Source organism: Corvus kubaryi, unplaced genomic scaffold, assembly GCF_017639235.1.
Source record: "Corvus kubaryi isolate FWS band 111438036 unplaced genomic scaffold, C.kubaryi_AGA036_p1.0 137, whole genome shotgun sequence".
Taxonomy (NCBI): Eukaryota; Metazoa; Chordata; class Aves; order Passeriformes; family Corvidae; genus Corvus; species Corvus kubaryi.
The window spans coordinates 31630172-31647573 of record NW_024580671.1 but is presented as its reverse complement, the minus strand read 5'-3'; the positions used below and the strand labels follow the sequence as shown (position 1 = coordinate 31647573).

General features: G+C 39.9%; 1 protein-coding gene across 3 annotated transcripts in view; it reads right to left on the bottom strand.

Annotated features, from left to right (window-relative positions):
• The window catches only part of PHTF2 (putative homeodomain transcription factor 2), a 62670-nt gene that overhangs the window by 44980 nt on the left and 288 nt on the right, over positions 1 to 17402 (bottom strand). The window contains exons 1-2 of one of the 3 annotated variants that reach the window (XM_042018444.1): positions 8693 to 8813; positions 3223 to 3299 (exon numbers count right to left, since the gene is read on the bottom strand). In XM_042018444.1, the coding sequence (XP_041874378.1) occupies positions 3223 to 3267 (45 nt within the window). In that variant the 5' untranslated portion in view covers positions 3268 to 3299; positions 8693 to 8813. Of the gene's footprint in view, positions 1 to 3222; positions 3301 to 8692; positions 8814 to 17402 lie in introns of those variants that run through there. The other 2 variants (XM_042018446.1, XM_042018447.1) reach the window with 2 other exon arrangements.

The window sequence follows — 17402 nt, the reverse complement described above, 5'->3', positions numbered from 1 at the left end:
CACTGTACTCCCTAGTGCATCAAGAAACACAGCAGAGGTTTCACTTATTTTACTTTCTACAGAGCCAACCTGTATCTAGCAGATTTCATGCCTTGAAAAAGTATTTGTCCTGGCTGGGAAATGCAAGCAATCACTGGATGCACTAAAACTCTGTGCAGTCTTGTATCTCAAATAACAAGCTGCTGTAATACCACTCTGAAATCCTACAATCCAGCTTACAATAATTCAGAATTGATTACTGTATTTTTACAAGACAGTAATAGGAGCTCCAAAAGCAGAGCAAATCTATTGTCAAAACAGAAAAACATGTTTACATAATAAAAGGTCTGACCTTTTAAACAATTAAGGGTATTACTAAATCATCCTGGTGTAAGGAGCTCAATTTCAGACAATAGTATGAGTCATGAGCAAACTTGCTGTTTGCAAAACTTGCCTAAAGTAGGGTTGGAAGAGCTCAATTGCTTAACTCTTTCCATTGAAGAGATATAAAAATGTCTCGTTTGAGAAACCAACAGACCTTTGAAACTCAGTAGAGAGACACATAAATATATAAAAAAATACACTAAAATTGAAAACTAAGACAAGGAGCAAGTTACCTGCTCAGTATTTCTTACACAGCTTCAACCTACTCAAATATTTCTTAGTCATATATGACCAGAAATACCAGAAGTTCTAAACGTTCTTTTCAAGGCATTCATACACCATTTTATTAATCTGAAAGCAACTCCCCAAAACAACAGCTTATTTTTCTCATTTTATCAGAGAGGCAAGTCATATCAATTTGATCAATACTGACTGCAACCCTGGTTCTCTCTTGCCTCAGAAACAAACTTCTACTGCCAGAATGTGCTACGTTTTGATCCCTCCACACTTTCAGTTCCAGTTATAGCTGTGATCTAGTCAGTGGGACAACTCTGACAACTACAATAAAAACCGAAACTAAAATTTAAAACTGCAAGCAAGCAAGAGGTCACAGAGTCCAGTATCTTGCCATCATAAGCAAGCATATAAAAAAATGTATCAGAAAGGATAAAAAAAAAAAAGTCTGGTATCAACTGAACACCAGCACAACAGTTTCTGTTCCCTAAATTGAAATCTTTGGTCTAAACAACAAATCCATGGGGAAAAAATTAGTGTGCTGTGTAATAGATTTAAGCAAATAAATAAATAAGCAAAATCAAGGGCATAGGTGAACGAGTCTAGATACTCCCAGGAGCAGATCACAGCACACTACAAAGTCAGAAAGCTCTTTTGGGGTTATCAGCCGGATCCAGGAGAACTCATGTGGTACCTAAGAAATTACAGGCTAATTGACATGAACATCTGCAGGAGATGCAACTTTTCTGCAATACAGCCATTTGTCTCAAAACATTACACTTTCTCATACTAAAGCAGCATAACTTGCTCATTTGGCAGACTCCAGTTCACATGTGGATTGCAGCTAAATTTTGTTCACACCAGGGAGAAGACCAACATCTGGTTTATACATGATCTTATCCCTCCTGAAGACAGCTCAGTCTTTCCAGAAATAACAGAAGTCACCTCACCATAACTCCTTGCCACAAAGGTACTGTGCAATTCCTGGCTGAGCAGACCTCTGTAAAAGCCTACAGAGATCCACAACAGAAATGTTGATTTTATTATGAATGAAAAAAATGCAAACATGTGAAATCACTGGAAAAAATGACAGAACAGGGGTTAAAAGAATGACCTGTACTGATAACAAGTAATCCTGTTAGGAGCAGTCTCCTGGGAAAAGTAAAATTGAGGAATGGGTTGTTTATATCAAGACCAGAAGGCCTGTCCTCTGTAAGATCACACTACAGTGACTCATCAGCAGGAGATCCTGCCTTCCTAACTTCCTGCCTTTCCCTCCTCCTAATCCATCAGGAGGATGGAAAGATGGAGCACATCAAATGTGGCATTCCTTTTACTGTATGACCAACAGGAAAACAGACATGTATTTGAAAAAAAAAACAAAAACAAAAACAACCAGACAACCAAACATGAACTTCATTTAAGATTTACAGAGACTGCAGGCTCTTTCTTGCATTAAAGGACCATCTATATATAAAGCTAAGTATCATGAAAGATCTGTCCAAAGAACAGTGCATCACCACCAACAAAAACAACCTCAGAGACATGATGAGGATCTGACATCCAGCATCTCTTGCACTGAACAAAGGGGATCCTGGCCAGACCAAATACAGCTTGGTGTTTGGATATCAGTATTCTGATATCACTACACAGTGAGTGACTTAAGTGTATGGGAGAATGAGTGGAAGCAGGTAAAAATCAGCATCATTTCCCCCTTCCATGAGATCCTGCACTGAATTTCATTACATTAAATCTTTTACAAGTCATCTTCCAAACCTTTAAAAAAGAACCTGAAAGCAAGAAACTGTTCAAAAACCACAGTGTACTTCCACTGTATTTTTGCAAAAGTACTCTTTATAAAGCTTGAATAAGAGAAGGGAGAGAGTACACAGTAAAAAAAAACCAAACAAAAAATTCATCATTAAACTGTGAATTATTTTCAAATTTTTTAAACATAACTTAATGATTGGTATAAATTAAGTCAGCAAAATCAATTTGCCTGCTCTTTCAACTGTGCATTTAATTCACTGTTGTAAAGACCTCAACAAAGCAGACCAGTATTGTCTTATTTCTAGAAAATAACTATTGCTTTGCTAGAAGCTAACCAGAATTTCTGTTTTGAAGACCATTGTCATTATTTGCTCAAGGACAAGATGTACCCTCTCCAAAAGACAGCTATAGGCCCAAGGAAAGCAGTAATTCACAGAAACTTATTAAACCATGGAGAACCAAGACTCTCTCTTTTGGGTACAGATTATACAGATTTTTTTGTTACTGATAGAATATTTGTTACAATTCTTACTTTGTATTTAAATACAAGGACTCTTTTCGGTGCTATAGAAACAACATTCTCCTGTACATTAATTAACACTCTACTTGAATGCAAGAATGCAAAATTTCTTTTTTTGCAGAGCACAGATAACCAAGGGAGTAAGGAGTTTTCAGCATAGACCAAAAGCTATTTCATTTCACTAGATACAGTCACTAAATATTTATTTACTTACAGAAGAAGAGTTTCAAGCTACTCACTCACATACAATGCTAACATGTAATGCATAAGTATTTTCTATTTGTTATATTAACACAAACACATTAAGCCACCATAAAAACAAACAGAAATCTTACCTTTTTCTGGTACCAAACTATAGCATCAGTTACTTTGGACGCCATTTATTCCACTGAATTCACAGAGTCATTTTAGGCTGTCAACAGAAAGAGACAGAACTTTACTTCCACTTCCCTACAAAGGCCAAATAGGGAATGTAAAAACACTCCCGTTACCTGCAAATCACAGAACAGCTGTATTTACTTTACACATTACCTCATTTCTATTTTAGTAAGAGTTTGGGCTTTCTCCTCTAGGCAAACAAAAAAACTACAAATCTGCTGCTACAGGACATCAAAAGTCTCAGTTTTGTCCATCCTGCCCAGTAAAACACAAGGCTGCACAGAGATCATCTGTCATTGCCTCACAGGAACCTCACAAGTGGTATATTACATGCAGCTTTTTCTTTTTTTTTTTTTCTGATAAATCAAGCAACCTATAGCTATTAGCTCAGCACAGTATTCTGAAGTCCAGGAATAATTGTTATAAAATGCAAGAAGAATTCATACAGACTATTAGATATACTTGGAGAAGAAAACAGTATCAGTGCTAGAACTTCACTAATCATAAAATTAATACCCTCATGAAAACAGTAGACCAAAATTAAGTCAAAAAGAGAAAACCAAGGAAGAATGGTATGGTTTTAATGGTAACAAATAGCAATAGCATTAGTTAATCTTTGATGCCACTGTAATTAGTTTTCAGTATGGAAAAAAAAAAACCAAAAGCCAAACTTTTAGCCTACATAAAACATTTGTATCTTGAAACTAATTTTTACAGTCTTCTTCTGTGTAATCAGTCAGCCAGAATTCATTACCAAAAAAAAGAAAGAAAAACATAAAAAGCCTCTACATATATATATCTGTGTCTCTCTCGTACTGGGAAGCCCAGAACTGCACCCAGCACCCCAGTGTGGCCTCACTGATGGCAAGGACATGGTTAAGGATGTCATAAGGATGGCAGTGGCTTAGTCCCCAAACATTAAACTACTCATCAAGCATTTTCCAAGATCCATCTCACGTAAAAATATTACACTTACTATGAGATTGTCAGTATCAACACTAGTATTACACCTTTTATCTCTTCATTTAAAGAAAGCAAGAATTATTAACCTGTAGGCAGTTTTTACAGTGAAAGGTTGTGATCTACCTCTTGATTTAAGGACATTTGTTTACAGCTTTTGCACAGATAAGAAAGGCAAAGAAAAATGCAACATTCAACAAATGGAATGGAAAGCAAAACTCTACAATAGATTAAAATGAGTGTTTATATCAAAGACCTAAGCATTAGAGTAACTCATTACACTTTATGAAACAATATTAATCACCAAAACTTTCAGGCTTTGGTTTTTTTAAAACAGGTATTAACCACATGAAGTTCAACCAGGGGAAGTGCCAGATTCTGCACCTGGGACAGGGCAACCCTGACTGCATGTAAGGAGTGGTGAACAAGAGGCTGGAGAGCACCTGCATTAATGGACCTGGGGTCCTGGTCAGTGGAAAGCTGAACATGAGCCAGCAGTGCCCTGGCAGCCAGGAGGGCCAACCCTGTCCTGGGGGCATCAGGCACAGCATCACCAGCCGGGTAAGGGAGGGGATTGTCCGCCTCTGCTCTGCTCTGGGGCAGCCTCACCTCGAGTGCTGGGGCAGTTCTGGGCACCACAATATAAAAAAAACACTCAGCTATTAGAATGCATCCAGTGGAGGGCCACATAGATGGGGTTGTCCTGTGCAGGGCCAGGAGATGGACTTGATGATCCTTATGGGTCTCTTCCAACTCAGTATGATTCTATTTATTTTAAAAATGACCCTTCAAAAGACTCAGTTCTGCAACTGACATTTGTTTATTCATTCTTCTTTGATTTGTGCATGGACATACTCCTATTTTATATAGTGCATTACTTAAAAGATGTAAATAATACTGCCTTTAGTTTGGACATGCGCCATATACACTGTAGTCCAAATCTTTAACAAATGGATTGATACTATATCAGCACCTGAGAATTTCTACAAAACAATGCCATACATGTTCATGTTTCCCAAACGAACCTATTTTTGAGATTTCTAAGAGGGCAACTCCAGTATCTTTTATACAACTTCAGATAAAACTACAACCCAAGAGAAAGAAATGTCTCAGAGAGATTACTCAGTCATTGCAAATTCCAGAAATATCAGAACACTGACAATTGGTGCAACTGAGCAAGCAAACACCTCAATTTTTCCACTGTAGAAAATATCATGTAAGTCACATCGAGTCAGTTAAAGCTAGCAGCCATGGCTGTGTCAACATCTGTAACTGTTTCTGACCTATTTGCTTCTGATAATAGAGTCTGTTTTGAGGAACTATCAACTATTAAGAATTCACTGGCACAATAAATAGAAAAATACTCATATCACACAAAGCAAGGAGTCTAACAGACACTTTGATATAACCTGGCATATCACATAGGCTGGTCACCCTCCATTCTCACCCATATAAAGCTTACAATAGGACTTACTTTCTTACTTGAAAACCTCTTCAATTAAACTTAACTTTAAAAACCCTTTGCAACATTGGACTCAAAGTGACATAAAACCCTTCCCCACACACACATGGCCTCCACACACACCACCTACATCACACAGTCACAGTGAAAGCAGTTCACTGCTCACAGAGGTGCCAGTGCAGGAACGGATCATAAAGATACTGATCACACTTGGGGTGCAGTGCAGGAAGGGGCCACGTAGATATTGATCACACACCCTTGCCTTCCCTGCCTTTATGACCTCATCTTGGAGGACCTTTAACTCCTCATTTCTCTTAAATAACATCCCTCTCACATACAATACACTACTTCCTACCACCATAATCACAGGATGAGAAAAAGGTTGGAATAACTCATTATCAGCACTAAAAAACACCTGAACCCAGACAGAAACCTTTCCCTCAACCGCTACATTAACTTGATGTCTTTCTCCAAGATGAATGACTTTTCAGGAAACCAAATATTAACTCATGAATCCCAGACTTCGAACTGTGTCAAATATGGCCAAAATTGGATCAGCCATTTTAAAGGCAGTAACATTTGTTTGCAAATGTTTGCTTTTCAATTCACTCAAAAATCCTTTGCCTCAAGAAAGAATTACCTCACAAAACTATAAACCAAATATAAAGTAGTTTTATCTGATTTCTATCAACAAACCTGTTATTTAGATTATCCATGGTTTTCATATTTTTAAGAAACTATCTGCATTAAATCCTCCATAGAATCTATTTTGGTGGCATTTTTGCATACACAAATATAAAGATGATGCTTACAAAAGTAAATATGACAAAATCACGGGATGGATGTCTCAAAACACGGTTCAGTGTGCTAAGTAAAAATATCTCTACTAGGAAATATCACATGCTTTCTTCAAGAGCTATACAACCATTTCTGAGACAGCACAGTAATGAAAGGTAAAAAAGGTTTACTTAATTATTTCTGTACACTGTTTCTGCTTGCAGGGGCTGGGATTTGTCTGTGGTTTGGTTTTTAGTTTTTCTTTTGGTTTTGGAGGGTTTAAGGGGGTGAGATGAAACATTATGAGTTTAATAGACTCAGCCTGAAGCTAGCTTATCTGGGTGAGGGAGGGATGGAAACATTCAAGGCACTTGAGCTGCAGCCCTGGTTCTATCTGCCCACAGCTCACTGAACACCTTAGACTGGAGACTAAGTATTTTAGCAATTTCAGAACTCTGCATATTCATTACAAGTTACCCTGTCGTTTGTGTCTGTCATTCATTGTTCCAACTGATCCTGAAGTCGGACTGTACAAGCCAGGCTCTAAAAGCACATCAGCATCAACTGGGTAAAAGTGAACAAGTGAAAACAGCTCACAGACAAACACAAGCACGACAGAGCAGTGCCTGTTCTTCTGCCTGGTTCTTCCCTCATCCCTTCTGGACCCAACCTTCTGTTCCATGTTCTGTGTCAAATACCTGCATCTAGGACAGGGACCAGCTTTAGCACTTTGCTGTACAATGTCCTGTGCACAGTAACTACAGCAAGATTAAGTTAGTCTTAACTAGTTGAAGACCTAAGAGCAACATAGAAAAAACCTCCCAACTTCAGAGATTAGACAGAGCATTCAAATATAAAAGCTGGATCACAGCACCTCTGTAACATTCAACGGAGCTTTTGTTACATTTCCATCAAACAGTTAATGCTATGAATAATAAGCAATATTTTTTTAAACAAAATTCATTACTTCCTTAAAGCTAAATAGAGAGGACTATCTAGTTTTGGTGATCCCTGTCCAGAGGTGAGGTTTCTTAGCTATTTCCCAGTTCAGGGCACAATCATATTATACAGTACACCTTGCAATCAAATTAACATTTTCTCAAAAGCCACAGAAATCTATATTTAGATGTCTTCAGGTAGCTAAGTACTCATTCCAGCCCCGCAGTACTGCAGTGCTTATTGAGTAAGATTGGCTTTAAATAAATTCAAAGATATTTAGAAATCTTACTCATATCCACAAGGCTTTGGTGACCCTACTCAGACATAATTGTATATATTTCTAAATGACAGTCTAAAGTAATCTGAACTCTGACAGAAGTTCAGAATAAAATTGTGCTCCTCCATAGTGACAAAGAAAAAAAAATGAAAAAAGAATTTTTTTTTGAGGACTATACAATTCTAAGCAGCGTCAACTAGCAAAAGGACATAATTAAAAGTATGACACAAGCAAGGACACACAGGTAAATAGTGGTTTTCCTTGCCTGTAAACACTGTGAATCACTAAATATTTCATATGGCAATCCCAGCCTGAGTGGTCAGGATGCCACCCAGCTGTTGAGTCAAGACTTGAGTGTCCTTCTCAACTCATCATGACCGTAGACTGATGAAGCAATGAAGTTGCATGTTCACCATACATCACCAGAAGTAAAACTGCAAAATTTAGGTTGCGTTTGTCTCAAAAGCTTTTTAAAAAGTCGTTGATTTTTCAGTACCTCCAGGAAATTAAAAGCTGTTTTTAAAAAGGTTATTATATAAAGCCATGAGAATACTACAACCTGGTTTCAGCCACTTTCCAAGATAGAACTGTTTTACCATTATGTTAGATCCTCCATATTGCAGTTTCACAACCACAGGCATAATTTCACTAAGACTCCCTGGCACGTAGAGTAAGAAAAGACAATGAACCAGAATAATAATGGCCTAAACTACTAATTTTATAGCAACATTTGTATCACACAAACTCTCTTAAAACATTACACTTGTTCACGCACAGCTAGAAGAGAACTTTAACGAGGGGAAAAAAACCCACACTTTCCAGGTTCAACATCAAAATACAAGTTAACATTATCCTCAAATTTCTGACATTATTTGATACTTTAAGTTAATTTTAAATGAACCCAATAAACAGCTTAGTCACATTAGGCATCTGCTGTTGACTGAAAAGCTGCTTCTGCCGTAACAAAACCAAGGCAGGTATCCCTGTAATGCAGATACAGCACTAAACTTACCAGCAGGCATCCTTCCTCCACTCAAATCCAGAGGAGTTCTGCCACTGCCACAAAGAACAGGATGAAAGCCTTAAAGCAGTGCTCCAAAAGAATCATTACTTTCCATGTGCATTACAAGTAAACCATTAAACCTACATCTCCTTTTGAAAGGGAACATCAAAAACTATGCAATGCACTCACAGTTCTTTTTAAGTACTTTATCTATGCATCACTGTTCTCAAAACAGCATTCAGAATTGCAAATTGTACACAAGCAAATGAGAAACTTGTCACTCCCAGGTTCACACCTTTCAGTGGAAGTTTTATCATGTTTTCCAGCAAGCCTTAAGAAAATCTGCAGCAGCCAAAACACAAGGAAAAATGTAAAGTTAAATTAAGAAAACCCCAGACACTCCTAACCTAAGGACTGTATCCAGCAACCAGCATGAAAAGTACTCTTCCTGCCATGCCTGCTGAGCCCCCCCCCAAGTTGTCTTGCAATCCAAGGTCATAATAGTTTGTAAATAAAAAGAAATTAACATACTTGCTTTCCCCAAGGAAGAGCAACAACTCTGCTAAAACTGGATACCAGCATTCCTAGGACGCTGCTCATGAGAGTTAATTTTCAAACCTTGCCCTTCACTTCATTTCAGAAAAACCCCAAAATGCCAAAAAAAACCTGAAAACCAAAAATACTATCACCCCCAACAAACAATTTTTTAAAAATTTAATATCCCTAGATGCCTATTTGGGGAGGTTTTTGTTTGTTTGCGAAGTTCATCAGGGCAACAGCAGCAACAATAAAGTACGAATCAGATGCTGTGCTGGCTTCTGTGTATCAAAACCTGTTCTTTATGAACAGAGATGTACCAAACATGTTATGTATGATGACACACACAGACATCTGGCAGCATGTCCACGCCTGCCTGTGCCTCCAGTAAGATGTCAGAGGCTGAAAAGCTGATACTTTCCCAGGCCTCGGTATTCTGCCCACAAACCACTGCAACTGATCCTATTTCTACTGCTGCATATTTCCTTATAAGCTCATGCCCTTTATCATGCACCAGCCAAAGCAGGAAGATCTCACAGACACAGCACAGAGCATGTAGTGAGAACCAGCTTTCAAAATCTGATTGGAAGTAGACTCAACTTAGCCATCTTCACTTCCACAGCAAACTCACCAATATCTGAAGCAAAGAAAAGCCACAGAAAATAACTGTCACCCAAGGAATACTTGTTTTGCCAGTGAATTACACAACAGTCTGAAATAGCAACAAAATGTTGACTATCAGGATTTCTGAGATTTATTTCAGGTTCTGGTAAAAGAACATTGCGTGCAGTTGTTGCAACTGATGCAGCCATTTCTGGAATCTCTGCCCTCAGCCTCAAAGCCTGTGCAAGTTTCCTAATTTTGTTACATAATTGGTTCATGGCTCCATTTGAAGTAACATGACACAATCTCATAAATACCTTACTCATAAAAATAGGGGGGAAGGACTCTGAAGTGAGAAGTCCAAGATTCTGCACCTCCCATAATTTACTTTTGAGCCTGCTGCGGTATTAATTAATTAGCAAAAAGCTCCTAATATTTAAACATATTCTACTGTTCAATAAAGTAGAAAAATCCAAGCCCTTAAAGGGAACTATACTCAAGTTAATTTTGCTTCTTGTCTTCTATAAGAGATGTCAGTTTCAAAATTCTCACCAAATACAGTAATTCCTGTTAGCACACTGGATCTACAAGCCACTTCTGAAAATGCTGTATCTTTTTTAAAAAAATAAATAAAACACAGCACATGGTCAATCTCAAGTTCTGTTTTCTAATTCCTGATTTTTGCACTGAATACTACGTGCACACACATACATATGCCTTTAAACATTTGCAATCTTATACTGAGAAATCCCTGAAACATTGCATGTATACATCTGCTCTTACAACTCTAAGAACTTTATTAAGGCATAGAACTCCTATAAACACCAAGTTTTTAATTTATATATATAGCTGCCTTAACAAATACTTGGGAGAAAAAAAATCCTCCAAACACAGTCACCACCTTGAAATAAGATGCCATGCTCCTTTCTTCTTTCTTGAGATTCTTAATGCAATAATAAATCTTGCTCACTGGAAATACTGACTTGTGTTTAGGAAGACATATTTATCTGTCACCAGGCACTGCACAGCAGAGTTGTGGCTTCTTGATGACTACAGTCAGGAAGCTGAAAACCACCCCTAAATCACCAAGTTTGCATCATGTTCTACAAATAGTTATCCAGCAAGTTTTTGAAGCAGCTGAGGCATGAAGTGGCTGAGTTGTCAGAAAAAGCTGCTGTCTCTTATAACAGCCACTGTTCTGTAGGAACACAGTTGAAAATGCTGAGCTTCTATTCTTAAAAAAAAAAAAAAGTCTCTGGAGTGATCCACGGAAGGAATTGCAGTGTAACAAGCCTTACATGTGTATCTGGCAAGGTCCTCAAAACAATCATTAAAAATGGAACACCATTATACCCGAAAGACTATCTGATAGGGTCTAATCAGCAGTTTCTGCACAGGAAGATCATGTCTCAGTCTATCAGTATTTCTGCACATGTCAAACTAGCTGATAAACAAGAGCAAGTGATAGAATATATGTGGACTTTCAAAGAACCTTTGGAAAGATGTCAAAGATTTCCAAATAGTCTGTTGTCTGTGGGAAGCAAACATTGCCACAGATCAAAACCAGCCACAACACAGAACAAAATTTGGAATCAACATTCTTCACTGCAGTCAGCTAACTGTATAATGAAGATTAACAGCAGCATCCAGACTGCATAGAGCAGCCTATTGATCACCTGATACCGGTGTCCAGAAGCTCCTTGGATCACACACCACTGGCCTGTAGCTCTTCCATTCAGTGCCAGTCCAAGGCAAAGTGCACACAAATCCCCGTTCTTCTTCACACAGAAGCACCCTGATCCTGAAACCAAAGAGACTAAATTTTCCTAGTCTGGTGTCTTTATGTTCCACTAGCTTTCACATATCTTAGCACCCTGTAGTGACAGGGGCAGACGTTCAGGGTCTCATCCAGCATACAGTCCTGGTGACTACCTTTTTAAAGGATGAGAGTATCCAGAAATTGCAAATTCCAGGTAAGTATGCCAACCATCAGACTTTGACTAGAAAGATGAACACAGAAACTCACCATGCCATTGCTCATCAGGCCCTGACAGGATAGCTGTAAGGGTAAGGGTATTTATTTGTAAGGTAGCTTACAAATAAATACAGATGCCCCACATTGCTGCTGGCTCCTGGGGCTCTAAACACAGAACTTCAAGCAGAAGCAATCACCCCCTAAAGACACGTCCACACAACTGATGGCAAAGGTCAGGATGGCCCAGTAAGACTCCACAAGGGTTTTAACCACTCTAAACCAGTATCACCACAGCACACCATCCTTAGTCACCAGCTTCCAGCTCGGGAGCCCATGGCACAGGAGACAGCTCCCAGGAACTGACTGCTGAGTCCCCAAGCAGCTCTAACATGATTTACCTCCACAGAGCTTCAGGCCATGCAAGTGCAATACAGTGAGCACTAATAGCACTGAGGCAGCTCTGACCACGGCCAGCTTGAACACTCTGGATCTCTCCTCTAAGCCTTCTCAAGCACCATTAACACAGTTAATCTGGACTAATCAGGGCTATTTCCCCTCTCCTCCTCCTATTTGGACCAGTAGACTAGAGCTTTTATGAAGTGCTGCCTAAATTAAGTTCTGAAATGGAGTGAACTGAGCCCTGTCCTATTATTCCAAAATTTAAGCTTTTGTAAAAAGGTCCAGCAGTGCTCACTATATTTATCTTTTATACTTCAAAGAAGAAAGGAACACCTGAAGTAGTAACATTTCTAGACGCCAGTCTTAAACTAGCAAATCTTAAGAATATGTATGAACTATGAATGAATAGGCAAAATAAACAGAATTCACTATCTACCATGTCAATGTTATCTGTAAGGGAAGGCAGGGGGAGTGAACTATAAACACCACTCAAAGACTTAAGAACCAGTATCTCAAATCCAGAAGGGAACTCTGGCAGCTCAGGAACCTCTTCCATCCAATATAATACAGCTGGAATAGCAGGGAGACCTGAATAAAAGGGGAATGACGAGGAAAACACTGCAGTACAGCTCTGCTGATCAGCTATGCAACCTGACTTGAAACACAGCTGCTTTACTGGGAGAAGAATATTAAAATACTGGGGGAGGTGTTCTGAGAAGGGCTATGAATTACCAACCACTTGAAAGATTCTCCTACTGAAACAGGCAACCATGAATAGAAAAATAAGGCATTATAATAAATTGAGACTTTAAGAGATAAACAGAAAATATAGTCAAGAAAATAACAGCTTCCCAATAATACAGGCAACTTCATTCATTAACTGAGCTGAGAGGACAGCAAAGCCAAAGTTTTAACAGAGAAATATTATATTACAACACATAAGTAGACTGTTAAATTCACTGCCACAGGAAGTAACTGAAGCCAAGATTTTACTCCCATTAGAAAAGAAAGCAGCTATTTAAACATACAATAACAATAACAACAAGGGGGGAAAAAAACCACACAGCTGAGGGAATCTCAAGCTTCATAACCCAGGATGCAAGAAAACATCCAGAGAGATCACTGGGCTATGTTCGGCCATCCAAACACCCCCCTGAACCTGACCCCACAACGGCCAGAAGCCAATACCAAGGCGAGTATGAGCCACACACAGAACAAACTGTCCCTCAGACAGATCAACACGAAGAGTGTTTAGCTGCCAAGCCAGCATCTGCCAACCACCTAAACCCCAAAAGCATCTGGTGCTGGCCAACTTCCAAAATGCAAGGCTTGCACGATTTCACGTTTGATGTGATATTGCTTTAATTTCTTCTCCCACTTTGCAGTTGTGTTTTATTTTTTAAGAACAGAACCACAAATTATTTGCCAATAGGAGTCCAATGCTTGGACTCATTCCAGAAAGCTATCTAGCCTCTTTGGAGTACATCTACCAAGACCACCTCAAATGAGCAAAGAATTAAATACTGAACATTACACGTATTCCCAGCAGAAACAAATTTGGAAAAAATCCCCTTTACATGCATAAATTAAGAAATAAGAGAATAGTTCTAGGACTCCCTAATAGCCTTCCCTCCAACTAAAAACAAACAAACAAACCCACCACAAACACAACCTGTATTTCCAAATTTCCGGACAACACAATGGCTATCTCTCCATATGTATACGTGTTTGCTCTAACTTTGAAGCTGCTCTGAGATGGGGTTGGACCAGACTGATGACTTCCAATGACCCTTTCCTAAATTATTCTATGATTACACGTAGAGCGTATCCAAACATTACACAGCAATACACTATAGTTCTAATTAGTATAAATCTTTTTTCCCCTATGGCAATTTATTAAGCTCTTTGGGTTCTCTTTAAAAATTTGATTATAATTTCTTCAAATAGTTAACCATTCCCTCTGGACCCATCAAGAAGGATCTTTATGATTAACAGCACAGGAAACTCAAGGGAGAAAACATGACATTTAAAGCTTCCCAACTCTGTTATTTCTCACACCACCACCACATGTCTGCATAAATGGTGGTCAATTGTCCTCGAAGAGTCAGATGGAGCAGTACCTCTGACAGGTACCCCAAGAGTTTTGTTTTGTTTCCTTCACAAAACAAAAAAATATTAGAGAAAAAACAGGCCTACCTTGCTGTGTGGGCAGAAGCAATTAAGTCTGCCTGCTTTTACCATTGTCCCACAGCTCCCTATTGTCCTGTTCCACCCCACCCATCATATTTTTCCTGCCCCCCACCCATCTTAACAACCATCCCAACTGTTTGGCTGGGCTAGTAGCAGTAGGCTACTGCTGATGGCTCAGAGCGTAGCACATAGACTGCCCAACAGGTGCTCACTTCTTGTAGAAGGGAGGAACTCAATTGTGACTGCCTTTTTTGGGTAGGAATATTAATTTGGGTCACTACCTGTCAAAAGTTTTATAAAAATTTGTCACAGTGCAGGTATTTTAAGTCTTTTAGTTGCCTCTAACTTCAGTTTCATCATCTGAGTAAGAAGTGACTCAAATGGGAGTAGACAGACAAAGAAAGCAATTGTACAAGCTTTGTGCCCTTAATAAGCCTTGCTGAAAATCCACATAAACTGTCCGATGATGAATCCATAAACAACACTGTTTATTATTAAAAGAACTTCCTCACAGACAAAGGAAAACCCAAACCCCAATCTTTGACTGTCATCACTCTCACTCACAGGGGTCCTGCAAAAATAAAAAAATTTCTTCAATAAAATTTCTACTAGAAGTAAGTAGAAGATAGATACATAGAAAAAGCCAGGGAAGACAGTATATGTAACTTTGAAGAATTAAGAAAGAAATAACGTCCACTGCTTTCCAGTGACCCCTGCCAGCTGTGACAGGAACAGCATTGTTCAACTCCAAGAGCCGCTCCCCTGCTCACTGCCTGGTCAACTGCCTCAAACGAGGTTGACTGGAATTCTTTAACGCACCTGTGTCCCCCTTCCAACACACACCAACACTCTGTTTCCTGTTTCAAAACCTACAGGACTGATTTCTCACAGAATTCACACCAATGCCTGGCAGCTATGGATACAGCTGGGATCAACTTTTTGAGACAAGCTGAGCTAACTCTGCTTTGGGAGAAATCCAGTACTACCAGAATACTTGAAATGCTCCATGGAGTTCCCAACAATTACTGACAACTTATTCATATGTCACATTCCACACAACACAAGAGGAAAAAAATAGAGTACAAACATTGAATTAAACCAACTAGGTTTCCGAATTCTTTTTCTGGTGACTCAGGCTCATGTTTTATCCTTGGTAATATTTATACCCAGCATAAAAACACACATTGGCATTAAAACATAGCAACAGAACGTTTAACTGCACAAACATTCCACTTCAAACATGGATTGGGATCTTAAACACACAAGTTCCAAGCAGTGTTCTCAACCTTCACCTTCAGAAATGAAAGTTGCTTGCAAGTACTGTACAGTGAAGTCCGCTGAGGTGATGTGCGTACCTACATTCATAAACACCTTACTGGAACAGAAATAAGACTTCTGAGAAAAGGATTATCCTTTCCAGGGAGTCACAAGTAAAGAGGCAAATCGAAGAAGATCACCAAAATCTTCAGAGCTACAAAAATAGCCAAATACATACAGCTATTTATAACCCAGAGATTTATTCACAGAACAATTTTAGCCTCTCAACCCCAGGGAAACAGAAACTATGATGCCAAGCACTAATGTATGTAACAGAAATACATCCTTCTGCCACTTACTGACCACTCAAAGTGCAGCTGAAGATATTAGGATTCACTTACTAGGATTAACAGGTTATTTCAAGTTTTCTCCCTGATAAAACAGATACCACCATCTGTTTAACATCATCAACAGGAAGATGTAAGCAGACAAATGACTGATGACACACTATATGGAGTCTCATTCCTATTAGAGAACTCGTGTGTCCAAACTGTAAGACCAGCTGTATTTTCCGTAGGAACATTTCATCACAAAGAATTTCAGAACATTAATTAAAGTACTTTCAACAAGTCAGGTTTTCCAATTAATTACTTTTTCCAGTTAATTACATGACAGATGGATAAGACACTGGCAAATTTGGAACAAAATGCTAGACTCGGCAGCTTTACTTTTCAAGTGACCAATAACATGTAAAAGCACTAAAAGGCAAAACGTCAAGCACAGAGCTTGACACTATGGACTCAAAGTTTCACTGAATCTGATACACCTGAGCAACACAAACTCAGAGGCTAGGAATGAAAAACAAAAGTAAAAGTAACAAACACCCATACACCTAGACAGTTCTAGTACTGGGGAGTAATTTTTCCCCAGTTCCTTTGTTTCTCATAGAAAAGACAACAAATTAAACACCAAGAAAATTAATGCAACAGCAGAAACTTTAAGTGATGCGAAGTTACCTAACATTTTGATTCCCAAGCTGAAATAAGCTGTAGTCAGGTTGCCACTGTTTTAGGGTGGAAAAGGGGGGAAAAAAAAAAAAGTTAAAAAAAAAAAGGAAACATGAAAAGAAAAAGAAAACATGAACGACCGTAAAACACAAGAATACAAGAGACGAGGTCAGAAATAAACATGAAGATGCTGACATTTAGGACCTTGAAAGGGAAGGAGAGAAGACATCCTATCACCTGACATAGGCACTGAGGCAGCTCACGGTACGTTCAAGCAGCTCAGCGGGGAGAAGGTGCCTCACAGCAAAGCCGGAGCGGGCAGGCAGAGCCCCAAACACGCGAAGGGCCCCGGACCGTACCTGCACCTCTGCCGCCCGCACCGACGCCAGCGGCGAACGGCACGGCAGCCCGGGCACCGACGGCTCCGGGACGGCGCGGCCGCTGCCCGGCCGAACCCGATGCGAGTCGGCGGCGCTGCGGGCAGGGGCCGCTCGGAGCCGCGCTCGGACCCCCGCCCCGGCGGCGCCGGCACCGCGCCGGCTCCCGCTGGAGGGAACCGCGGCGCCGCGGAGGCCGCGGGCCGCCCGCCCTTACCCCGGCCGGGATTCCCCCGGGAGGGGGTGGAGGGCGGCAGCCGCCCCCCTCCCGCCGCCCGGCCAGGGGAGCCGCGGCAGCCCCACCGGTGATGCACGACCCGCACCGCCGCTGTGCTGTCCCCCAGCATCAAGCGGGCACCGCCGCCTCGCCCCGG